Source organism: Sinocyclocheilus grahami, unplaced genomic scaffold, assembly GCF_001515645.1.
Source record: "Sinocyclocheilus grahami isolate Dianchi unplaced genomic scaffold, SAMN03320097.WGS_v1.1 scaffold553.1, whole genome shotgun sequence".
NCBI lineage: Eukaryota > Metazoa > Chordata > Actinopteri > Cypriniformes > Cyprinidae > Sinocyclocheilus > Sinocyclocheilus grahami.
The window spans coordinates 1,049,806-1,077,211 of record NW_015505732.1 but is presented as its reverse complement, the minus strand read 5'-3'; the positions used below and the strand labels follow the sequence as shown (position 1 = coordinate 1,077,211).

The window sequence follows — 27,406 nt, the reverse complement described above, 5'->3', positions numbered from 1 at the left end:
TCACACAAGGGGGTGATCCTTTTTCCAACTCAGTGATTCTGTTTTTTTTTCTGACATGTTGGTGTTTTATCTGAATATCTGTGACTTGGATGTTATAAGTTTCACTGAGTAAATACAGCTGGATAAAACAAAAACTGTGTCCATCTTCATTTCAAGCTGCAAAGCAACAAAATGTGATTATTTTCTATACCTACTGTAGGCTTCGGTTGCTAAGGAAAACAAAAATACACTTAACTGTGACTGTGTAAAAACATCCTAAGGTTAGCTACAAGTACTATGTAGATAATCTCAAAATAAGTGTACATATAAGTAGACTCACACCCAAAATCGAGGGGTTGATGTTCTGTCCATATAAACTTCCCTCGTCCACTTGATGAAGTTGAACACACTTCAAAGTGGCGGTGGGGGTTCCCCCGAGAGAAGGTGCTTAGGGAAGTTTGTAAGTGTTTGTCTAAGAGCGTCTTGACACTCGGGTTTGGTTCGATTGAAACAAACTCTGGTGCGATTGCTCTGTTAGTGTGGTTCAAGTGTGAATGCTGCCATCCGCACCTTGGTGCACACCAAACAAACTCTAGTGCTGTTTGACAGAAATATGAACACAAAAGAGACCAGACACATTGTGACCATATCCTTATAGGTTCGTGTTAAAAATGTAACTTCTCTAACCGAATCGGAAATGAACGTACTTTGCTTTGGACTAGAACCAATAGAACTGAACTACAAATGTAAACACACCCTTAAAGCAAAGTGGAACGCACCCTTGTAGGGCAAGTGGAGTGACTCCTAGACACAAGCATCAATGAAATGGGGCTTCAGAGGAATACACTGAAAGCTTGCATCCATAGTGAGATACTGAATTGAATGCTAAGAACCTAGATTTAGCATCATTTTAATGGTCTACTATGAATAACAAGAATAGTTTACAAAACCCTTGTAAACTTAAAAGGGACAGCCGTGTGTGTGTGTGTGTGACATCTTGAAATAGTGGGCAAAATGGCGGGAGTTCTCTGTTTATTCAGGCAGAGCATTAAACCTGTTCCCGTTACCCCATGCTTTGTATTTTTCTTGATATGTCACATGCAGCCCAGCCTTCTTCCTCTCCTTCTCCTCCTCCTCCTCTTCCTCTTATGCACCTCCTCTCTGACCTTTGACCTCATACAGACATCATGTTGACCTCTGACCCTCATTTATCTCTCTGTCCTCAGACCAGTCGTGTGTTTTCTTTTCCCCTCCAAGCCACCTTCCCCCCTCCAAAAAAAGGAAAGTTATTGCTCTGTTCTGTGATCAACCCCCTCCATCACCAGTTGTATGCTTAGCGCCCCCAACAGGAGGGAGGTGTTTCTGACTCACCTGTCTCCTTTTCTTTCTGTCTCTCTCTCTCTCTCTTTCGCTCTGTCTCCTTCTACCCAAACAACCCTTTCTCGCCTTTCTGCTATGAGGCCTGTTGACATGCTCTTGTGGCACTTTCCTGGATGTACCTCATTCCATAATCTCTGCATGCAGGGTCCAAAAGTAACTCCATGTCATATCTGCCAGTGGCGGGTAAAACTTTTGTAGCCATATATATTTTTGAAACTGTATTTTTCTCTTTTTTTATTATAAATTAAATTAATTTTATTCAAATATTGCTTTGGTGACTTAATGCAAGCAATATTTCATATGCGTGTTGCCACATAGAGAAAAAACATAATTTTAGGCATCTTAGATAAATAGACTGCAGCACTTGTAGAAGCAAAATATTTATTACATATATAAGCAAGATTCACATTATTATTCTTAAAATTAGATTTAAACCATCTAGATTGAAACCGAACAGCTGGTCAGTGAGTTGTATTTACTCGCCAAATCCAGTTGTACTCACATTTGGCTCTTTGCGAGAGTTAATTTTGGACCCTGTCTGCATGTATCACAGGAGGGCATAAAGCATGAATGCTTCTCCATGGAGATTTTGATCAAACTTTAGCTTGAAGGGCTCTGAAACAGGACACAATGACAATTCACATGGTGCGTGTGCATTACCATAAAGATAAGTGAAAGAAAATAAAGTCTAGGTAAAGTTAACTTCATCTAACCTGAAAATGTTCAATTCAGGGAGTAATTATATTCTGTTATCACTTAACTGTCTTTATGGCACATGTTGTTATCGTCCTTGTGTGATGCCCCTCAAATAAAAAATATCACTTTTTGGCATGATGTCTAACAATGGATCTTGCATGGCATGTTACAGCTGCATGAAGGCCTTGCTAGTGCTATTTGTGATCTTTGATAGTTGTTAAGCTCTTAGAAATATGTTTCTGTTACCTTTCTTTTTTTAACCTTTTTGGTCACTGTACAATCACTTATTTATACTCAATGTTTTCATTTTCCTCATGTCTGTCTATTACCTGTGAATTCAGGGATCCTGTTCAACTCCTCACAATCAGTTTTAAGCACTTATACAAATAAGTATTTTCTCTATTTGTTCACAATTATGCAATTTCTTTGTGTGAGTGGATGTTATGTTATGTTTCTGTTTATACATAACATGTTAAGGATTTGCTTTTTTTTTTTTTTATCTGAAAACTTTTCTATTGTTTTTTTTTTCTTTTGTGGCTAGTTTATTCTCATGAGCTTGTGACTTGTGCCTTATTCGTTTGTGTTTTTGTGAGTGTATTTTGTGTGTCTATGTCTGTTTCCCACTCTGTCTGTCATAAAAGGCCTATAATACACACTAAATGCACAAGAGCTAATGTAGTACTGAAGTATATGTACTCAAATGGATGCTGCCCTGTACATAGTATACATACTACATTTTTAGGGCTCATGCACCCTTTGTCATTTCTATACAAATTATAGTGTGTGTCTGGTATGTCATAAACAAATTAAACATGGAAATCACAGTTTCTGCCAAAATACCATAGTAACTCTAGTTATAATTACGGTAGTAAAAGAGTATCGGGAAGAAAAAGAGATACATATGAACTCATTAAGATTCTTAAAGAGATCTAATTAGTCATAATGATATTGAAATATTTTAAGTGCATTAAATACATAAATAAATCAATTTTGACCACTTTGTGTTTGTAAAGACCATTTGACCATTTTATTCAATTTATTTTGTTCTGAACATCTTTTTATTCTGTACTGACACCATGCAAAGCATTCTATTCTATTCCTCACAGCATTATATTTTATTTACAGTTTTGCATTCCAATCTTATATCTTCATACTACTTTAGGTGCACATACGAAATGTGCTTCCCCAATTAATCACTCGTTGATCACTATACATTACTGTTTATTTTTTGATTATTACTAAATAGAGGTTCTTTCAGATATGTAACAGTTTTGGATTACAAATAATATCCATTTAACCTTAAATGATTTTTCGGTAACTGCAAATGAAGCCCCATTAGTTAACATTAGTCAATGCATTAACTAACATTAACAAACAACAAGCAATACATTTGTTACAGTAGCTAAGGTCTATTTAATAATATTGACAGATGCAACTTTTGATTTTAATAATGTATTAAGAAATGTTGAAATTACCACTAACTGAGAACTAATAAATGCTTTAGAAGTAGTTTTAATTATTAATTCATATTAGCTAACTAATGTGGTGAACTGATGTTAACAAATAGAACCTTACTGCGGGGTGCAAACTACGGGGGAGCTAGGGGGAGCTCAGCTCCCCTTAATAAGACATAGGCTCTTCTGAAAACGTGATCTGTGAAATTTTGGGGGGTCTCAAAAAATATTGACAATGTGTTATTTTGACGTACAATTTCAGTTTTGTGTAATGTGATCATCGTGGATTATTATGTGTAAAATTGCAAAAATATCATTAATTCATGCATGACGGCGATTTAAACCTAATTCACTTCAATAAGGATAACTATACATGCTATTCTTGTCATGCGGTGCGGTGCAAATTCCACTCATGTTTAGTACATGTTAACTCAAAGATTCGAAGAAAAAAATATAAACGTTGGACTCCGGTCGATTCTGTGTTAAGGTAAGGCATGTCATTAAGTGGGCTCCCCCAAAGTCCACGGTATAGTTCGAACACTGCCTTACTGTAAAGTGTAAAGAAACTACACAGGCATGAGGTCACATGATTGAGTGTCTCCACCCTCTGAACTCCCATTCCAGGGCCATGTGGTTCATATATCTCTTTGGCGTGTGTAGTGTGCGCTGTATGAGAGGTCTTATCTGTACGAGGGTCATAAACTGGGGAGAGGAAACAGACTAGTCAGTAAGGTTCATTGTTTATGTCAGGGTAAGAATGTTATTTTGGACAATACACATAATTCTCCCTCTCTGACAATACACATCATTCTCTTTATAGTATAGTGAAACTTGAGTTTATTGGCATTTCTCTCAATGAGTGTGTTTACATGTACAACACTTATCAAATGAGCTCCTTATAAAAACAGACAACAAATAATAATAGAGTACTAAGGTGCTTACATTACCATATTGTTGGCTTATGACATAATAGATGCTGTTTGAGAAAAAATGAAAACACACTCATTGTCAACAATGAATGTACTTTTTTAAAATCTTTTAAGCCACAATGATTTTTTTGGTATCTATATAAGTATCTATATATTGCTATCCATATAAGTATATGTATAGCTATTGTTTGTTTGCTGAGTTGTTGTCATTTAAAGGAGAAGTGTATAATTACTGCATGACTAGAGTCACCAAATGGAATAGCAATAAATAAATAAATAAAAAATTTCCATTGGTGGAACTGCCTTTGATCAGGCAACCAGATTGTCCCGCCCTAACCCTCTGTCATTGGTTGAGCTAATTTTGCTGAACACATTGCTCAAACAAATAAAGCAATGTCACAATAAATACACACTTTCCCTTTAAGGCTTGAGTCTATGTAATTTCCAATTTCGTTGGGAGGTACTTATTGAATTGGAGTTTGAGAGGACGTGTTTTCACACTTTACAAAGTTTTCTGCCCAAATCTCATAAATTACGTGAATGTATTTTATTAGTTGACTTGTATCAAGGTTACATGAATGTAATGAATTCATTTCAGCTGTATTTGTTTAGTACTGTTGACAATTGTGTATGCGTAAGACCTTACCATTCTTCATGAGAACAATGGTTATTAATCTTTGCTGGTTGCTTGCATGCATGTTCTTTAATCTGATAGAAGCCAAAATGTCATGACTCAGAGAATGAGAGCATGGAAGTTGAAGCATGTGTGTACAGGGTGCTCTGCCCCAACTCCACAGTTCTGAAGGGGTGTCTTTTACTTCCTGGTTGGTGACCGTCAAAAGGTTCTCTTTAACCCCCCCCCTATCTCTTGTGACAACAAGTGGGGCAGCGACAGTCTTATACAATTGCATACTTGGTGCTACCACAATTGCCTGTGCTCTTGCTGCTGACCCAAAGCTGCTGTAAACCATGTTAGCCACCTTGCCTACTTTCTCCAGACTTGAAATGCTATGTTGTGTAATGCTGCATTACTGCTTTATATTAAAAGCCACACTGTTTTTATATAATAGTCATCTGAACTACTGTCAGAACTGAAATGCAGTTTTAATCATCACTGTTAGCAGCAAATCCAATGTTGGCCAAAACAAACACGCAAAATCTTTGACAGGCAGAGGGTTCTCTGATTGGCTACCATGTGCAAGATGCACTTAAGTGCCCAGAGACAATTTCAGGGCATTTATTTCAGTGATATCTGTCAGGTACGTGGGACAAGAAATGGCTTACAGCAGCTTTAGCCGTCTTGCAACAACCTCTCTAAATTCTTTACTTAAACCCCCATTTGCTTTCTCATTTGCCAAGTCAGTGGGCTTGCTCTCCAATCTCCCTTCCCTAACCCCCTGGTCTGGAGCACATCCCTCCTGGGTTCACTTGTGTGGGGGGCAGATTGGGGGGCGCAGTGGGGGGCCTGTATCAGTGTGCCTCTCTCTGTGTCACTCCAGGTTACGGGCTGGTGGTACAGGAAGAACTAGTTTCACCGGCCTCTATGCAGTACAGTCTACCTTCGCCACTGGGCAATGAGCCCTACTGGCAGGAAGTGTCGAGCATGGAGTGTGCACCCATCGCTACCACCGAAGAGGACACACTCATGGAGATGTCTGAGGTACAGGTTTGGCCCTCAGGCAATAGTCCTTCCATTGTGGCTGTAGAGGACTCTTCACTGGAGTGCAGCAATGCTGATGACTCCGAGGCGCTACTGAACAGGAGCCTGGGCAACTCGAGGAGCGGGACTCCCGGTGCAAACGGACCAGTGGGACTTTCTGCTCAGGGAGGGTTAAGTGGTTCCATCGAGCTACTTGAGGATCAATCCATTGGGGCGGATTCAGATTACAGTGCTGCTGGGATGCTGTGTCTGAGTGAAGGGGTCAACATCAATGCTCTGGACAGAGGTCAGGGTTTGGAGAGGTCAGAAGGGGCTGTAGGTCAAGAAGTCAGCAACATTAAAGACGGTTCCAGTGCAGGTTTGGGAGAAGGAGGAGGTGACGGCACAAACTTAGAAGATAGCATATCTCTCATTTCAGGGCAACAGCGAGTTTATGCTCGAATGAGTGAATCACCTGGGCTAAGAAGACGGGCAGATCCTGGTGATGACAGGTGAGTTGCACATTAGGCTCTGAATTACTTTGTTGACCAGTAGGGACTCTGCTATATATTCCTCAGGAAGTATCATCAGGTAATCATTCTCAAATCTTGATTTTAAAGACTGTGACGAGAGGGGCGGGGCCGAGAGCCGTGGGAACGGAGCGAGGCCGGTGGAGTAAGTGATAATGAGCGACACCTGCGCCACTCAACGGTCTCGAGTCTCACGGAGGAGCTCCGGAAGGATACAAAGGAGGAGGGACGACAGGGAAAGACGAGAGAGGACCAGGCCTGGATTTTATTTTGTGTGTTGGTTTCGTTTGTGCGCGGCAGTCGTCCGCGAGGGGCTGTCGCGCTATTTTGTGTTTATTTTATTATTAAAGTTTGTGTAAATGTTCGCCGGTTCCCGCCTGCTTCTTCCCGACCTACAAACTACGTTACATTGGTGCCGAAACCCGGGAGGAAGGAGGGACACGCTGTCAGAGAGCCCTCGCTGCTGAGGGGGATCGCGGTGCTGAGGAGATCGGGCAGCGGGAAGAAGCGGAGAGATCGCCGGTGGCTGCCCGAGGCGGTGGTGCTGGAACGATGGAAGACGAGGTGGGACGGAGAGCTCGCTGCCGCGCTCCTGGGTCGAGGTGGGGTGGCTGCCGTCCGTGAGGGAGCGGAGGAGTCTGCCCGTTCGCCAGGAGGCCGGAGCCTGCTGCCATCCGCCATGATTGGGGAGGAGCAGGGAACGGGGGACTCGCTGCCGGCTGCCCTCAAGAGGAGGAGCCATCGCCGTCCGCCAGGAGGCGGAGGAGTGGTGGGCCGTCCACCAACGATGTCCAGTACCATCGCATGGCACCGCGAGTGAGAGCCTCTCAGCCGGTTGAGGACCAAGCGGCAGTGTGTCTGGGAACCGGAACCAGAATTTTTTTTTTTTTTTTTTTAACACTCAAAGAAACTTTAATAATAAAATAAACACAAAATAGCGCGACAGCCCCTCGCGGACGACTGCCGCGCACAAACAAAACCAAAACACAAAATAAACTCCAGGCCTGGTCCTCTCTCGTCTTTCCCTGTCGTCCCTCCTCCTTTGTATCCTTCCGGAGCTCCTCCGTGAGACTCGAGACCGGTGAGTGGCGCAGGTGTCGCGCATTCGCAATTACTCCACCGGCCTCGCTCCGTTCCCACGGCTCTCGGCCCCGCCCCTCTCGTCACAAAGACCTTTGAAAATGTTTTGAAAATGAGGCCATCCGGGTATGCTTAAAGAGCAGGTCATATGGGTTTTCGAAAAAAATATCTCTTTTGCAGTTTGTAAGGTATCTATCCTTCAATGTAAACAGTCTGCAAAGTTGTTAATCACAAAAGTGCGTGATAAATAAAGATATTGTCTCTCAAAAGAAAGAGTCGACTCAGAATTACCTTAACGAGTCGTTATATTTTCGAATCTTCTGCCTGTTACTGATCTACGTCACTGGGTAACACATTAGCATAATCCCCGCCTGCCCACGAAATACGAACACTCTCTGTGTCGAGAAGATGCTGTGTTCCACGATACCACAGCAATACAATTCGAACCTTTTGTTGTGCTCGTCATTTTACCGAGGACTGCTTCTCTAATCTTGCCTTTTATATTTGTTGGCTTCTAATCTTCTTTATTTGGACCAACAAGCGTCTCCGAACCACAACCTGTAAGTACGATTGATACGTTATGTGTACATTTTCAACTGAGTGCTCAAAATATCTAGGTTTTTTTTGTGCTAATATGTGATGTATACCTAGTGCAGCTTTAAGTTTCCAGGTAAAGCACAATATTACTGTTTTACTGAAATAGTTCTGATAATTCGCTGTGAACCCACTATTTCCTAAGAATGTGTCGATTAATGTAGACTGTGGTTGTTCTAATTACTTCGTTTAAAAATAAAGAATGTAGTGTAGCGCACAGACTTTATAATCATTGTGGAAGTGCTGTTTATGTAGTTATAGGGTTATTGCAGAGAGTAAAAGACCCGGTAGAGAGAGACGAGTTAGTTAGGCTGGTGCGCATGTGATACAGCTGTTCTGCGTTATAATTAAAGGTTAAGACATGGAGCGTCTTTTGTCTGTCGTTCTTCAGACATTACAGTAGACATATTTTGGTTTTCAAACTGTATTGTTTCATCAGTTAGTCATGTTTGCACTCGGCTAACATATCCACCATTATTGTTTTGTTAAGTGTTTATAGTTTAGCAGCTAAACTTTAGCTGTGGGCATGATTCGCTTGCATAAGTGTTAAACAAAATGTTGATATTTTAAAAACTGATTGGAGCATTATATTATTGTTTTATGTAAAGGTCCATGCTAGGGTTGCCAGGTTGTCACAACAAAACCTGCCCAATTGCTACTCAAAACTAGCCCAATTGTGTTTCGAGGGTGGTCCCCCTTTAAAAATCGTGTTCTGGGGTGTAAAATACACGCTTTCAGTCGGGGTTCCCCTGGTAAATTCGCATTCCAGTGCCTAAATATGACGTTATTGGGGTCACTACAACCTGCGACATCAAAAACAACTGCAGACTTGGCAACATAGATGGTAGTGCTTGCTAACTTGCTCAAGCGCTCCTCTTTGTGCCAATCACAACAGGCTTGGCCAGCTGACCAATCAGAGCAGAGTAGGCTTATGGAAGGGAGGGGTTTACAGACATTTTGCTCAAAACTGAATTGAACGAACCATTTCGAAATCATGAACAAATGACTCTATGTATAAATGTATATTCTTGGAAAATTACAGTGTTTTCTGACCTTAGATGCATTTAAACCTGTTGTAGGGGACTCCAACACAATATTAGGACACTTTAAAAAACCATATGACCTGCTCTTTAAATGTGTAATATACATGCTACTAGCATCACTGAACAGAATAGCAAAAAACTGAACTGTTGTGAAACAGGTTTCCCAAATTCTTTCCATGCTACGATAGTCTTGTCCCAGACCGATGTAACTAGTTGAGCCATTGTTGTGTGGGGCTGGTCGAAAACAAACAAGTTTTGAATGTTTTGAATGCAATGTTTTAATAGTGCCACAGAGTTTAATCTTTCTTTTCTGGGAAAATGGACTGAAAATATTAGTGACTAATGATATAAAAAGTTTTGACCTCTAGAATGAGAACAGCCCGTCATCCTAAATTACAAGCAGACATTAGTCCGGGTAGTGCCATGTTTAATTTTTGACAGGAATGAATACCAGGCTGTGAGGAACAGAAGTTTGTTGAATGAATTGTTCTGTTATTTAACAACATTCCAGTTGTTTAGCTGATGAAACATCTTTCCAAAAGACTTTCATTAGAATTAGACAAAAACTCTTTAAAAGTTGTAAGGTTTAAACCAGGGGTGTCCAATCCTGCTCCTGTAGGGACAGTTTCCTGCAGAAATTTGCTCCAACACAATGGTCTGGAAGTTTCTAGTAATCCTGAAGAGCTTGATGAGCTGGTTCAGGTCTTTTTAATTGGGGCTGGAGCTAAACTCTGCTGGAAGTTGGCCCTGCAGGGGCAGGATTGGACATCTCTGTCTATACCAATTTTCTCTGACTAGCAATAGCAAGTAGCAAATTATAGTTCTGTTTGTCTTTGTTTGACACTCATCTGTATTTAATTTCAAACTGGTCACAAAGGAAATGACTGAAAATGTAAGCGTCATTGGGTTTGTCCAGAGTACAAACTGTCAAGTGTGGTTTTGAAGTTCTGGAAGTTTCTAATGAGTCTGAAGACGTTGATTGGCTGGTTCAGGTGTGTTTAATTAAGGTTGGAGCTAAACTCTGCAAGTCAGTGGCTCTCCCGGAACAGGTTTAGACACCCCTGGGCTGTGTCCGAAATATGCCCCCATACCCTTAAACAGGGCACTATTAGGGACAGCCATTTGTAGTGGTGTCCAAAACCATAGTGGATGTTATAAAGTGCACTTATTCAGTCCCATTAAAACTCCTCTGAAGGGCGCATTTGAAGGGCAATTGCGTCAACGCGAGCGAAAAAGGCTGTCCCAATTCAAAGGCTCCTTCAAATGTGGCCTCCAAATGCACCCTTTGTTTCGTGGGGAATGAAGGGTACAACAGATGGACACTTCGTGGCCTCACCTACCCCAGAAATCATTGCACGCCAGTGACAAGAATATTTTTTTAGAGAAATTGCCAAATTACACTTTTAAATGTAAGTATTAGGTTATAATTACTCTAATCCAATGTATCTCATGATACAAATGTAAAAAAAAATGTAAAAAAAAAATTAAAAAAAAAATATATATAATGTGGTTCAAATGTTGACTTACATCTTACCAAGATGCGATTTTATATAGTTTATACACTTTGTTGTGTACAAAATTGGACCAAGGTGAACATATTTAGACAAGTTTTGAACCCTGTTTTGTTTTAGGCAGTTGAATATAACTTTTAAAAAAAATTCAGCTCGTCAACAGCATCTGTCACAGTGGCTAGGTAACAAGAACAGTGCTTCATAGGCTAAACCAGGGGTGTCCAAACTCGGTCCTGGAGGGCCGGTTTCCTGAAGAGTTTAGCTCCAACCCCAATTAAACACACCTGAACCAGCTAATCAAGCTCTTACTAGGCATACTAGAAACTTAAAGGCAGGTGTGTTGAGGCAAGTTGGAGCTAAACTCTGCAGGACACCGGCCCTCCAGGACCAAGTTTGGGCAGCCCTGGGCTAGACCATCCCCTCAATCCAAACTTCGCGGACTTCAAAGGTGTGGCCTTTGAAGTCTGACTCCTTCAAAGGATGTAGCCATTAAATTGGGACACAGCTAACGCACTGGTTTAATTTCAACCCTAATTAAACACACCTGAACCTGCTAATCAAGGATTACTAGAAACTTCCAGGGAGTTTTGGAGCAGTTTGGAGCTAAACTCTGAAAGGCAGTCTCCTCCCATGAGCAGGACTGGACACCCCTGCAATAGGAATACACAAACTGCACTCATCCGATTATTTCATAGAGTCTTTATGGGAATGATGAATTGCATTGCCTTTGTTTATATAACAACCCTTTTTTCACTGACTGTCTGTGGTTCTTTGTAACAGAAATATATCATCTTCCACTCACAGTGATTACTGCTGACTGCATTGTCATTACATCTTTATGATTTTCTGTCTAATTTCTCAGGTTAAGTGGTGGGTCCTTCCTGTCATATCTACAGGACCAGGGGGCTCCTGGTTGGCTCTCTACCCCAGAACCAACCCAGAACAGAGTGGGGTCTCTACAATGCTCCCTGCCTAGGCAGGCAATGGAGTCTATGATGTCATCAGTACGAGCCACAGTGGACTGTGATTCTAAGCAGTCTTGCCTAGCCCAGGAAGCCCTAATTGAGCCAGTGCGGGACATGGGGCATTCTGAAATCATCCACGGGCATTATCAGGGAACTCAACCTTTTGAGAAAGGACTAGGCTTCCCGCACAGAACAGCTAACATTCGGGGTTGGGAGGACATGCGTCTAAGAGGACAGGTAAGAGTTGGGGAAAGAACTTGATTCAGATTAATTTTATCTGATTTGTGTCATCATATATTAGGTACTTTCTGTTTATGCCGTGACCTGCAATGATAAGATGGAAGAGGTTGACTTCAAGACTCTTACCACATATTGAACACTGGTGTAAATATTCATTTTGAATTGTCTATCTTTGGAGTTTACTACAACAACAACAACAAAAGCTGTTTTATAAGAGAAGTCACAGACAATTTTACCAAAGGTTGGATTTGGGATATGGCATTTCTCATTCATTTCTACGGTATCCTATGGTAATGACTGTGGTACAACTCCGTCTCAGTGCTATAATGTGATTGCTAATCAAGGCACACATTATCCAAGTTGACCATTATGCTTTCTTTAATGGTAGAGCTGTGCAGGTTGGTATCTCCCCAAAATATCTCTGCTTTTCCACAAATGTCTTGTTAAAAAAACTATTTTAAAACCTAAAAGTATGGAGATGTTTTTGCTGCATTATTCCAGATTAATAGATTATGATCCACAAATATGTACAGAGATTAACAAAAATTAAACCTTCACAAATAAAGAGATGTCAAGTCACCTTTATTTATAGTGCTTTATACAATACAGATTGTGTCCAAGCAGCTTTACAGTGTCAAACAGGAAAGTTTGTTTATCAATAATGCAAGAGGACAATAACAAACAGTAAATTTTTCAGTTAAAGTCAGTTCATTGATGATTCAGTGATGTCACTGTGACGAGTGGGCATCACTGAATCATCAGAGAGCCGTGGTAACGGCTGGCTCCCACGTTCGCTGGTTCCCGCCTCCTTTTTTCCCAATCTATGAGCGTGTGTTACAGTCATCCAGTTCAGCTCTCTTCCAATAGTGTCTTTGCAATAAAGCCGACAATATTGCCAGTGACAGAAATGGAGAAAAAAAACCTTGGGAGAAACCAGGCTTATTCAGGGGGCCAGTTCTCCTCTGGCCAGACAAAATCAGCATGGTGTGGTTTAATTCCAGACTGCAACACCGGTCAGGTTGTGCAGAGGACTTGTGCAGAGGTTTGGTTCCCGTGGTCTTGTCCCGATGGCCGTCTATTTGATGAGGTCTTCGCGGGGGATCTGTCTGTAGGGCTCATCTAGTTGACATGGTCTCCGCTGGCATTCAGGGCTGTAGAGGTTGTCTCTAGATGGTGATCCACTATCTGGTCTGGATATGGACTGGTTCTGGGTGGCTACGGTAGCCATCGGGTCTGGAAACTGATTGGATCTGGGTGGTTACGGTGACCTCAGAATAAGAATGAAACGGAGTAATATTAGCGTAGATGCCATTCTTCTTATGATGTAACGAGTACATCGGGTGTTATGTGAAATGTTCCGGTTGACCTAATTAATGCAGCCTAACAATCCTTTAACGGATTTGAATTATAGAAATGTGATAGTGTGTTAAGTATATGCCAGGTTAAAGAGATGGGTCTTTAATCTAGATTTAAATTGATAGTGTGTCTGCCTCCCAAACAATGCTTGGTAGATTATTCCAGATGTCAGGCACTAAATAGTAAAAGGATCTGCTGCCCGCAGTTGATTTTGATATTCTACGTATTATCAAATGGACAGTCTTTTGAGATCGCAGCAGATGTGAAGGACTATCATCAGGGGCGGACTGGTCACCTGGACGTTCTGGAGAAGTCCAAAACGGCCATCCGTTCGACGGCAGTCGGCCTGCTGGGTCATCATCAAAGAAAAAGTGTCAAATTAAGTGACGTTGACTGCTGACAAAAGGGGGCGCTAATGCAATTTATATTTGCTTATAATAAACCGAAACTGACGCGAAGGAGAGAGGGCTCGTGATGGCAAGCAAAAAACGTGAAGATAAAGGTGTTTGGGAGAAGCTAAAATAAAAAAAAGCCAACAGTTACATCAGGTTACCTTTGCTTGCCTCTGTCACAGCATGTAGCCTATAGTTTATCACTTCACATTGTCTGTCATAAAGAGACATCAGCTATTCTACAACGGGTACATTTGAGACCTACTGAGTTAGAAAATAGAGTAAATTAAGTAGTCTATAAGGTGATTGCTCCGATTAACATGAGACACACACAGAGAGAGAGAGACATATGAATACTCAAACTGAAGAATTCTGAATTCGGTTTCAGGGCCCATAGTCACAACACATTTTCTTACCTCTAAGAGTTCTCCTAAATAGCAGTAAAAGTTTTTAGCAAAGAGTAACCTATTCACAAAGCTGCTGAGACAAACTTTTAGGAATAGAGAAGTCTTAAGCTAAGAGTAAGGGCGGGGTTGACCTCATTGCTATGGATGTCAGCATGCTTACTAACTATCCACACAGTGATTGGCTGATATAGTCTCTGTCAGAGATTTATTCATAGAAATATTTTAGAGTAAAGATAAAGGTTTAAAAATAAAAATGTTGCCACATTCAAATAAAGATTTTAAAATGCAGGCTAAGTGTCACTAATTAAACAAGTATGTGTTCAGCTAATTGTCAGCCTTTTACATGTATGCTTCTCATAATTAGTGAATATGCATATAAACAGCCTTTTAATAAACAGAGTAGAATAATCATGGCTGATAGTAAGACATGCAAACGTAAAAGAAAACCAAACTGGATGCAAGCACAGCTGTTACTTCTTGTCCAACTGGTTAATGAAAACAAGGACATAATCAAAGGAAAATTTGGAGTTGGGATAACCTTCAAAACAGAAGGGGATACCTTTTTATAAAAGCTCATGATCATCAAATATTTCTAAAATGTTTACGTTCCAAGGCAAATTGCCGGCAACAGCCATTTTAGGAATAGTTTGTGGTTTGGTCTTAATGACTTGGGAGTCATCTTCACTACTCCTAACCTTTCACAGATTTAGGAGCTAGTTTTAGCACTAAAATGCTTTGTGAAATACGTTTAGATCAAAAATTTAGGAGTCCTAAATTTAGGACTGACACGCCCATTATTTATTTTTTTATCCTAACTCGGCGAGTTACAAGCTACTTTTAGCCTTAAGATGTTTTGTGAATACGGGCCCAGGTTTCTAGATTTTATGTTTATTATTATGTCATATACATGTTTGCTTTCTGCTCTTTTTATGTAGATTTCAAGTATTTAAGTTCATATAATAATACATTTATTACAATCCCGTGCTGAAAAACAACAATAGAAACCATCAGTAGAATTTGTAATGCTTTTACTGGTTATAATGGAAATTGTATTGGTTTTGATGGAAATTGTAATGGAGCCTATTGGTCTCTACTGGTAATTGGTTGCCTATTATTGTTAAATATTATTATTGTTAAAACCACTAAATCCTAATGGAACATGTCCCAAAACACACTACAGGAAACCATTATTTAATGGTTTTAGTGATTAAAAGTTGATGGTTTGTAATGTTTGCAATGCCATTTGTAGTGGAAACCATTAGAATTTCTGTGATGGTTTCTATAGTTTTTTTTTCAGTAGGGTCACCATGGGTTTTGTGATGTTATTTGCCATAAATCCAATACATTGATTGCTGTAACATAACCTATATTAGATAGTAGCGGCTGTTTGTAGTTACGGTGGGCCTATTTGGGAGAGAATCCAGGGCCGTTGTTTACTCCCAGTCCATCCCTGACTAAAATGCGATATGAGCTCACTCAAGTATTGAGGAGCTAAACCATTCAGCACTTTATAAGTAATTAATAAGATTTTAAAATGTATACGATGTTCAATAGAGAGCCAGTGCAGAGTTGACAGAACCGGGCTAATGTGGTCATACTTCCTTGTTCTAGTAAGAACTCTAGGTGCTGCATTTTGGACCAGCTGGAGTTTATTAAGCGCACTGAGCAATCACCCAATAAAGCATTACAATAATCTAACCTTGAGGTCATGAATGCACGAATTAACGTTTCTGCATTTGAAATTGAGAGCATAGGCCATAATTTATATATATATATATATATATATATATAATAGAAAAATGTGTTTTTACACATACGAGAAAAAGCACTGAGCAATCACCCAATAAAGCATTCTAACCTTCTAACCTTGAGGTCATGAATGCACGAATTAACGTTTCTGCATTTGAAATTGAGAGCATAGGCCATAATTTATATATATATATATATATATATATATAAGATGGAAAAATGTGGTTTTACAAATGCTAGAAACAGTTTTCAAAGGAAAGATTGCTATCAAATAGCACACCTAGGTTCCTAATTGATAAAGAAGAATTGACAGAGTAGACATCAAGTGTTAGACAGCGCTCTAAATTATTACATGTGGAGGTGTTTAGTCCAAAAATTAACCTTTTTTTTCAGAATTTAGCAGTAGGAAATTACTAGTATTTTCTTCAGGCCGTGAAGAAATACAGAGCGGAGTATCATCAGCACAACAGTGAAAGCTAACACCATGTTTCCTATATCTCCCAAGGGTAACTTGAAAAGAGTGAAAAGCAGCGGTCCTAGTACTGAGCCTTGTGGTACTCCATACTGCACTTGTGATATGATACCTCATTATTCACTGCTACGAATTGATGATGGTCAGATAAGTAAGATTTGAACCATGCCAATGCAATTCCACTAATGCCAACATATTTTTGTAGTCTACTTAAAAGAATGTTGTGGTCGATAGTGTCAAACACAGCACTAAGATACAGTAGCACTAATAGGAAAATATAACCACGATCGGATGATAAGAGCAGGTCATTTGTAACTCTGATGAGAGCAGTCTCAATACTATGATAGTTTAAATCCTGACCTGGAAATCCTCACAGATACTATTTAAAGTATTTCAAAGGAAAGATTGCTATCAAATAGCACACCTAGGTTCCTAATTGATAAAGAAGAATTGACAGAGTAGACATCAAGTGTTAGACAGCGCTCTAAATTATTACATGTGGAGGTGTTTAGTCCAAAAATTAACCTTTTTTTTCAGAATTTAGCAGTAGGAAATTACTAGTATTTTCTTCAGGCCGTGAAGAAATACAGAGCGGAGTATCATCAGCACAACAGTGAAAGCTAACACCATGTTTCCTATATCTCCCAAGGGTAACTTGAAAAGAGTGAAAAGCAGCGGTCCTAGTACTGAGCCTTGTGGTACTCCATACTGCACTTGTGATATGATACCTCATTATTCACTGCTACGAATTGATGATGGTCAGATAAGTAAGATTTGAACCATGCCAATGCAATTCCACTAATGCCAACATATTTTTGTAGTCTACTTAAAAGAATGTTGTGGTCGATAGTGTCAAACGCAGCACTAAGATACATTAGCACTAATAGGAAAATATAACCACGATCGGGATCGAAGAGCAGGTCATTTGTAACTCTGATGAGAGCAGTCTCAATACTATGATAGTTTAAATCCTGACCTGGAAATCCTCACAGATACTATTTAAAGTATGATTATGACAATGAGTAGGCCCTGACACATGTTGTCTGACCCCAATAGAGTTCAGAATGTCCAAAAATGCTGATCCCAATGCATCGTTTTCATTATTAACATTGATATTAAAATCACCAACGATTAAGACTTCATCTTCAGCCAGCACTAACTCCGATAGAAAATCAGCAAATTATTTGATAAAGTCTGTATGGTGCCCAGGTGGCTTATATACAGTAGCCAGTACAAACATCACAGGGGTTTTATCAATGAAGCACCATTACTTCAAACAAATTATACTTGAAACCAGAGCTCTGAGAAATGCTGAAAATATTACGATAATTTGTAGCAATACCTCTCCCTTTACTTTTTGGATGCAGCTCATGTTCAGAACAGTAATCTTGGGAGGTAGACTCATTTAAATAATGTAATCATCTGGTTTTAGCCAGGTTACTGTCAAACAGAGCACATCACAAATTATTACCCTTAAACTGGTTTGGACAATTTTTGTGTTTGCTAGTTCGGGGAACAGACACTCTGTAGTATGATACAGTCTCTATAGTATGATATCTAGGTGTAGGAGTCTCTATGTGCTGAAAAATTAACTGACTTCTGTGATGTGAGGTGGCTAGCAGACGTTCTGTTTAGCCAGTCTGTCTGCTTCCTGACCTGGGCCAGGTCAGGAAGTACAAACTCTAAGACTATGTGCCATATTTCTAGAGAAGTGCGGCACCACCCCTGGAGGGATGAAGACCATCTCTTTTTAACAGGTCAGGTCTGCCCCAAAAACTCATCCAATTGTCTAAGAGACCTATGTTAATCTGTGAATGAGGTCCACAAAAAAATCTTAGTTTCACAAACATTAATTAAATTAAAAAATAAATAAAATGAGATTTGTAAATAAAAAACATATTCACAAATATATTTTTTGTCACAATTTAACACAAATTCACCTGGCATTCATTTGTGGATTTTGAAACATTTCTAGTGTCAAGACGTGCTGACAAATCCGTGGTCTCCACCCACCATCTACTCAAGCCAATCAGATAATATCCACACTTTACTGAGCAATCGTAGCGTGTTCTTGCGATAGTCAATCACGTTTTGCTTTACAAATTATGGCGGTCTCACCCTGAAATAACTTTACTCATTCATCTGCATTGGCTCAAATAGGAAATATAAGGGCCATAAAAATTGGTACAGTAAAATATTTGGATTTCGTTAAACCATTAGACTGTGTATCAAGCCAAGGCACAGTATTATATTTTACGTGTCTTTGAAAATGCCAGAGAAACAGCGCTTTACAATTCAGCTATGGAAACAACGCTATACTGGATACAAACGCGTTATGGAAGCATCATGTTATTCAAGATGGAACAAAAAGTGTCAATAAGTAACTAACCAATAAATAACTATTTAAGCGGAAGTGTGGAGCACGAGTAAACAGGTCACCTTTTCCACTTTACTACTAGCTATAGCACTGTGAATAAACTTCAGAAGGTATGTTGAAAGATACAGTACAAATTATTAAAATGCATCATGACTCATTTGAATCAACCACTGGCAACAAAACAGCTTGTGAACATATAACGCTGTATTTACCTCAGGAAAGTATCCAACGTCCATAGCTCCTTAGTTCACAAGAGAAATAAACTCTAGAGAGTAGTATTTTGCTTTTATCGATGTAATAGTAAATACAGATTTTAAATGGCACTTAACTCTATTCAATATTACTGCTGTGGAATTTTAAATAAAACGTTACAAAGGTAATGTTCGGGTGGAGCCTCAGGTCTTGACAGGCAGTTAGCATGGTGGTCACTGCTCAGTCAGTCATAGTAGTCAGTTTGACTGCATTGTGCTAAGGAGACCAAGCACCAGCAAGCCCAAAATGTGTCTGTGACAGACCATATTACAAGTGACTCTATTAAAAAAACAAGCCCAAAGTGGCTTATAATAAGTAGACATGGATAATTAGCTCTAACAAATATAAATCAAGTTTTTGCTTAGAAAAGCATTTATTTCCCTAGGGCTGCTAAAAACTCTTGTAGACACAATTGTTTGCACTCGTTTGTGGTGGCACACACACACACACACACACACACACACACAGAGAGAGAAAGAGGGAGATACATATAGAGTACAGCCAGCCCCTAGATGGACACAATCCATTGGTTTCTAAATCTAGATCTAGTCTATATCTGCTTGTCATCTAAAGTGCTGCTCCTGCTCCACTGGCTAGTGGGGGAGGAATGTTATATATGGATTTAGAAAGCATGGACAGTAAGGTCATATACTACAATGGTTTCTCAAAGACACACAGTGCTTTTACTAGCTGTGACAATAACTGACTTTTAATCATTTGCATGAAAAAAAAGCAGTTTTTTTTTTTTTTTTTAGGGGAGGCAAGTCAAGTTATTTGAACTGCATGCTGCTGATTACCATACCATTAAAAAATGCATTGCCAGAAATGTACTTACAATGTACACTACTGTCCAGGGTCAGTAAGTGTTATTTTATTTATTTATTCATTTATTTATTGAAAGAAATTAACAAATGTATTCAAAGACAATTAAAATTATAAAGACATTTATAATGTTACAAAATATTTCTGTCAAATAAATTCTGTTCTTTTGACCTTTCTATTCATTTAACGCATTAAAACGTCTTTGTTTTTAATAATTAACATGAATCTTGAAAGTAATCGGACACAAACATTCTGATGAAAATGTATATTGTGTAATTGATGCGAATCAAGTTATTTGAACTGCATGCTGCTGATTACCATACCATTAAAAAAATGCATTGCCAGAAATGTACTTACAATGTACACTACTGTCCAGGGTCAGTAAGTGTTATTTTATTTATTTATTCATTTATTTATTGAAAGAAATTAACAAATGTATTCAAAGACACTTTAAATTGATTAAAAGTAACATTATAAAGACATTTATAATGTTACAAAATATTTCTGTCAAATAAATTCTGTTCTTTTGACCTTTCTATTCATTTAACGCATTAAAACGTCTTTGTTTTTAATAATTAACATGAATCTTGAAAGTAATCGGACACAAACATTCTGACGAAAATGTATATTGTGTAATTGATGCGAACGTCTGCTTAGTTTAACTCCGTAATACTACATGTAAACCAAAGGAGGTACCTGGTGTGAAAATGCTGTTGTTGAAATGTTAGCAGCTGTTCGTTCTCTCCCAAACTAAGAGCCGCAACAAGAGAGTTGTCCTCACATTGTGGGTATTTAAAGCATACACAGATCACATGTGCAATCAGACACTGGACAGAAGGGATGTGTTTTTGGAAAGCTGAGAGAGAGCGAGAGAGAGAGAGTGCAGTCAAAAAAGGAAGCTAAAGCCAACCACATTCCCAACACAGCTGAATAAAGAAATGGCCGAGGAAGGAATTGGCTCAGATTAAGAATTGCCTGCTTTCTTCAAATGAAAGCTGTGGAAAGAGTGGAAGACTAGGGGAAACTAGGGGACGATAACATCCTTCCCCAAATCTCTGGACCTCACCTCACTGTTGGAGCGTGTTTCTGAGTGCTTGTGTGAGAGTGACGCCACACTATGTGGGCACTAGTGACTGAGCTGCTGTTCAGCTTCGTGCTGTTGGCCTTCATGGTCATCAGCTGCCAAAACGTCTTGCATATCGCCAGCAGCTCTGTCCGATCGGTGCTGGCCTGCATTCACACTCAACTGGATCGTGAGCTGGGTGAGAATGAAAGTGTGGCTGATGAAGAGGAAAATGTCACCACTCGAGTTGTGCGCCGCAGAGTTATATTGAAGGTACCGATGGTTGTTGTTGATATTTAAACCCGGAATATTTCTTAAAGACGCTGCCCTAAAAGAGAGACTTCAGCTGTAGTGAAATGTGTAATGTTGTAAATCTAGGGGATTACAGTGATGCTTGGGTGGTTGGTTTCAGTTTCATTTGGCCTCATTTGAGTGCACTCCTGCAAACAAGCATGAAATGCCAGTGGTCTGTAAGAACAGTAGTACAGTGCACAAATAATTGATTCGTTGTGAGTAAAGAATTATTCTTATAGAACATTATTGTGAATGTTAAAGCAGCCATATGGCACTAAACACTGGATGTTACAGGCTCTGTATTAGAGGTTAGTCTAGTCATTGACACATGTTGAATTCCAACATTCCTCATATACATCTTTCTTGCACTTTTTCACATAAAAAGTTTTGTAAATTTGTTAGGTTTTATACATTATATAAAAGATTGGCAACCTTTCCTGTCTGCTGACCTCCTGAAGGATACTTTTTTAAAGGGGTCATGACATGCTTTTTTTGGTCACACTTTAGTTTAGGGATCATTTCTCACTATTAACTGCGACTTTTGCCTCCATAGACTCCTAATTTGCTGCTGAGTCAGTAAGGTAGTTGTTAAATTTAGGTATGGGGTGGATTAAGGGATCTAAAATATGCTCATGCAGAATAACCAGTGTTTTCAGTGTAACATGGGATAAAATCTGTTAACATTTTAGGAAGAATGCAATTGATTTATATCATCAACAGCTGCAATCAAATCAGTACATTTCACAAACGAATCATTCATTGCAATTTGCAAACAATTCAGCGGGTTCATTGAAAAGAATCAGTTTGATTGTGAATCGGATATCATTATCATATCATATCTGTCAGTTTCTTCAGTTTGACATAACAAGGAGCAAAAATGTTTTATTAAATATAATAGGGGAAAAAAGTATGGTATTATGCTTTGAAATGTAGTAGATTAAACATTTCCCAAATGAAAAATACTCATATATAACAGATACTTAAAAAAAAAGTACTTAAATACAGCAACAAAGTTAAAATACGTTGTAGGTGTCCTAGTAAATATAATGCATGTAAGACTTAATGACTAATTTTTTAATGTTTTCATTTCATGCATTTAATCATTAAATTGTGCTTTTTTTTTCATTATTTTAATTTGGTATTGGCATTTCTATCACCCTGCATCACAAATCCACAATACCACCTGGAAACACTGGTAAACAGTGATGTATCCCACTCATGATAGATACATTGACCTCTGTATCAAAGCTTTAGCTTTTGCATGGGTGGTTTGTCAGTGTTTCGTTTAAAATCATTTATGTTGTGTTTATAAGTCTGTAATTTGCTCCTGTTTTTACTGCGATTGCAATGGTGCACCGAGGAATAAATCTGACGATACATATTCATCTTTTTCAGATATGTTTATTACAGAGAGCAGAATAATTCCCTTAACAGCAGCTTTAAGCTGTGAAATCTGAAACCAGCACCCAGCTGATGATCACTCTCTGGAGTCCTTGTTTGCACAGGAGCGTTGTAGTTGAATAGTGATACACTGCTAATTTTAAAGGCAGATTTTAAATACGGATCATTTTGACCTTTAGCCAACATATTTTGACAAGACACAGGATGGTTGCGAGCATGTCAAACCAAAGAATGAATGAAGCACACAAAGGACCATGTCACCTTTTTAAGTTGCTTTTATCATATCTCATCTAGGGTGATGAGGCAGAGGATCTTCCAGGAGAGCAAGTGAGCGAGGAGCAATTTACAGATGAGCATGGCAACATCGTCACCAAAAAGGTCAGCAGTCTCATCCTGCTTCTTTGCCTGCAGCAAAGTCATTTCCGCTCATTCGCATGTGAAATCCATCTCAAATGCATCTCAGTAATCATTTTGTTAAGCTTTGCAAATGAAAATTGTTGCGTTTCTTGCTCTGTTCCAAAGCTTAATGAGCTGCCCTCGTAGACGTAGGACTCAGGATGTTTTTGCCTTTCAGTCAGTCACGTTCAACGTTACATCAGAATTACTGACGAATTGGGATCTCGTCTGAGAGCCCAATCACCTTTGATTGTAACAAAACAAGCCAATGGACATTGGCATGCGAGATTTGCATCGCACATCCCGTCCGCACAGCGGTGTATATAAGGAAAGGCGTGTGCAATCACACATTCAGCTTTTTGCTTCAGAGCCGAGTGTTTGTGTTCTAAAGCAATCGTCTGAGAGTGAGCAGTACGAGCGTTTGGAAGCTCTGTAAAATGGTGTTGGTGTGACGGCACGTCAGCGGTGGTCGCGTTCGTTGGTGCATTTCCTGTTGCCACTGGAGCTTTCTAAAAGAGCCTTCTGCACACTGCAGATAAGTAACGGTATGTCAGTTGTGTTGCGACCTTCCCCTGGTCGCTTCAGAACTTGAAAAGAGCAATCTCCCTAAAAGAGTGACACGAGTGTGACGTTGCGTCTTTTTAAAGATGTCATTCCACCCGTGTGTTTCTGGATTGTCTGATAGTCACAATCGCTGTCTCACGTGCCTGGCTTAAAGCATGCTGATCTGGCTTTCGTGGATGAGTCAAGTTCCCATTGCGGGAAAATTACCATTGTGATGTTGTGGTCAAGGCTCGAGTACCTCAAACGAGGTAGATTCCCCTCTGTTATACCCTGATCTAGTTCCTCCTCACGGGGGAAGACTACTTCAGCGAATAGCCAGGGCGGCCTGAGGATCACAGTGTGGGCTCCCCTGCCGAGTATGTCTCTGTGGGCCCCTCACTCCTCTAGCACATCGCAAGCTGTGAAGCTTCCGGATTACGGTGCTGGTACTTTTAATGGGGGACCTAGCATCTCATTCGGGGCTCAGGCAGTGGACTGGATGTTGATCGCTGCATCGGAGTGTGAGCTAGAGTCCTCAGAGTATGAAGATTTGGCTGCGTTGCCCCCTTTGGGGAAGGTAGCGTTGACCGAGTCATACCCAGAGCTGACAGCTATGCTTTCCCAGGACGCCGAGAGCATTGGACTATTGTGGAAGCCTCCACCGTGTCCCGAACGTTTGAGGCTGGATGATTGGTACCTGGGGATGCAACACGCTGACCATCAGCATCCATCCCCGGTACCTTTCTTTCCGGAGGTGCATAAAGAGGTAACTAAGTCGTGGAGGGCACCCTACTCTGCCTGAAACCAAGCCAGTGCTTCTTCCACCCTCACTACCCTCGATGGTGGAGTGGCCAAGGGATAAGTCAAGATCCCCCCAAGTCGAGAGAGCTATTGCAATGCAGTTGTGCCCGCAGAGTGCTTCCGCCTGGCAGGGTAATCCGCATCTCCCATCCAAGGCCTGTAAGTTCTCGTCCACACTTATGGCCAAGGCTTACAAAGCTGCTGGACTGGCTTCTTCTGCCTTGCATGCCATGGCCCTCCTGCAAGTTTATCAGGCCAAAGCACTCAAACAAATGCACAAGGTTAGTTTTGACCCAGGTTTGATGCAGGAGCTGCACACATCGACAGACCTCGCCCTACGTGCGACAAAAGTCATTGTGCGGTCCCTGTGTCAGGTAATGTCCACCCTGGTGGTCCAGGAATGCCACCTATGGCTGAACCTGGCAGATATGAGGGAGGCCGACAAATACAAATTTCTTGACTCCCCGATCTCCCAGGCTGGCCTCGTCGGCGATGCAGTCGAGAGCTTTGCCCAACAGTTCTTGCCCACACAACAGCAGATGGAGGCAATCAAGTACACCCTGCCCCGGCGGCCCGCTGCTGTCTCCACCTTGCCGCTGGCTGCAGCCCCTCCATCTGTTTGTCACTGTGGGTGCCCTCCTGCGGCCCCCACCTCTTCTCCCACACGGCCACAGCAGTAGCCTCCACTCAAGCCGCAGCGTGGAGCTGGCCACAGGAAAGCGGTGCAGCCCGTTTCGGCCCCTACCAGGCCTGTATAGCATCAGAGCTAGTGCATCCCTCAGATGGGTGACCTAGGGATACAAGATCCTACTTTTCAGGAGATGGTGATTGCACCACTCCTTCCCCCGGAGGAGGGCCGGGCGCAGAATCTTTTGTTAAGTTTGAGTTCTGTTCCACCACTGGCCTCACAGCCAGCGGTACCCAAAATTTCATGAAAAGAGGAGTTTCCTCTTTCTCTGGGTCCCAAGAGGGCGTGGATTGCAGTGTGCGACGCTGCGCCTCGCCACTCTCATCCCCCTCTTCGGTCGCCAGGAGGCAGCAGGGCGCGGTTCGAGAACACCATGCCTTCTCATGCACCCTCTGTTATCCAGAGTATTATGTGGAGGGAACAGAGACGTTATGTCCCGTCGCCACAATTGCTGTACCACCGTTGAACACCTGGGACACACCATCTTGGCTCCTCAGCAAAAAACTGAATGTGCGATTGCGCACGCTCTCCCTTATATACCCACTGTGCGGGAGGGGTGCACAATGCAAATCTCGTACACAAATATTGTCCATTGGCTCGTTTTGTTACACTCAAATGTGATTGGGCTCTCAGGCGAGATCCCAGTTCATCAGTCGTTCTGACATAACATCTCTGTTCCCTCCTTCAGGGAACGAGGGTTACATACGTAACCAAGATGTTTCTGAATTCTATATACAGCCCCTTTAAATGACAGATAACTAGTCAATGCTGCTAGCTGAGTGTTTCTAATAAACGGCTTGGGGAGTTTCATTCATCTATGAATGACAAATATGCATCACATAAAGTTTATTAGTTTCTTTATGTTAAGACTGTGTAATCCAAATACATAATTTTAAACATATTATGCATTATATTATACTGTCTATGTGTCTATGTAAAGCACTTAAATGTGCCACATGGGGTTAGGAAGGTGTCTGTATAGGTAGCAGACAGCAAGGCAGCTCACTAAACTTTGAAACGGTTCTTAAAGTCAACATGAAGTAAAAATTGAATATTGAGTATATCAGTAGCGGTTGACAAAGAAACGCATGGTTATGTTGAGATACTCTTGAGGGTGAACCTTGGGTGACCATATGTGCCATTTTTCCTGGACACGTCCTGGCCAGGATTTTTATATTGCCTAAAATATCCAGGTTTTGGCTTTGTTTTCCTCTTTTCATACTGGCTGAAGGTAATGATCGAAAAGTAGTTTGACCAATAACATGCAGGAATTGTACATAATCGACCAATCGTGGCGCGTGAGAAGGTGGGATCTACAGAAAACGGTCAAAGCAATGCAAATTCCTCACAAATGCACATATTAGGTGTGTTTGACTTGAAGCAGTGCTGTGCAGAACTATTGGTGTATGACATCAAAGAACTGCGAGAGCGATTCGAAAGCATAAGGAGTGTCTGCTTTCTATAGCTCTCACAGTACTTTGATATCATAACACCGATTGGTCTGCGCAGAGTAAACAAAGCCAAAACCTGGATAGTTTAGGCAATATAGAAATCCTGGCCAGGACGTGTCCAGGAAAAATGGCACATATGGTCACCCAAGGTGAACCTGACTTGTAAATTACTTTGACATTACTTTTGCATGTTTATTACATTGTTTTTCATCTTCTCCTTCATTCCTTCTCATGCACCCTCGGCTCATCCACCAATTGTCAATGATCTCACCCATCCGTGACGTAGATTGTGAGGAAGGTGGTCCGGAGAGGAAAAGGGGAGGAAGGGGGTCAGGAGCTCATCATAGAAGGGCTGTCGCAGGATATCAATGAGCCAGACGTTGATGGAGAACAGTACATGAGCTATGCCATCCTGGGCCGTGACAGCAAGGTGGGCTTTTGAGTTAGCTGGGCTTGTTACGCCAGGACTTACAGGATGTGGTGCTTTGAGGAGGAATATGCTGCTAGATGCTTGAATATAGTAAAGCCTTAGACCAGGAAACACCAAAGTTTTTTCTTTTTTCTTTCTTTTCCCTTTTTTTTTTTGCATTATAGATCTTATAGAAGATGCAGTCTATAGATGTGCTCCACATAAGACTGAAGATTATAGTGTATCTGCAAGAATGCTCCATGAATCCTTTAAAGGAAATTAAACATTTCACCTTTAAGAAACACAACAAGAGTTCTCCAGGTTATTGAAGAAAAGGACATTTGTAAGGAGAAATAACATGTCCCAAGTTACTGAAATTCTGGGAGGACAATACATGCTCTGGATAATGTGAGAAGCTTGTAAGCCTGTATAGATGCACTTTAAACTTTAGAAACTTTTAATAAATTTGTCCTTAATATTAGAATTTTAAGTA

The 27,406-nt window shown here is 40.6% G+C and overlaps 1 protein-coding gene across 1 annotated transcript in view; it reads left to right on the top strand.

Moving 5' to 3' along the window:
* LOC107556016 (ankyrin-1-like) overlaps positions 1-27,406 on the top strand; it is a 154,781-nt gene that overhangs the window by 122,097 nt on the left and 5,278 nt on the right. The window contains exons 37-40 of the mRNA XM_016238982.1: positions 5,938-6,589; positions 11,698-12,037; positions 22,920-23,003; positions 26,791-26,934. Of these exons, the coding sequence (XP_016094468.1) occupies positions 5,938-6,589; positions 11,698-12,037; positions 22,920-23,003; positions 26,791-26,934 (1,220 nt within the window). The remainder of the gene's footprint in view (positions 1-5,937; positions 6,590-11,697; positions 12,038-22,919; positions 23,004-26,790; positions 26,935-27,406) is intronic.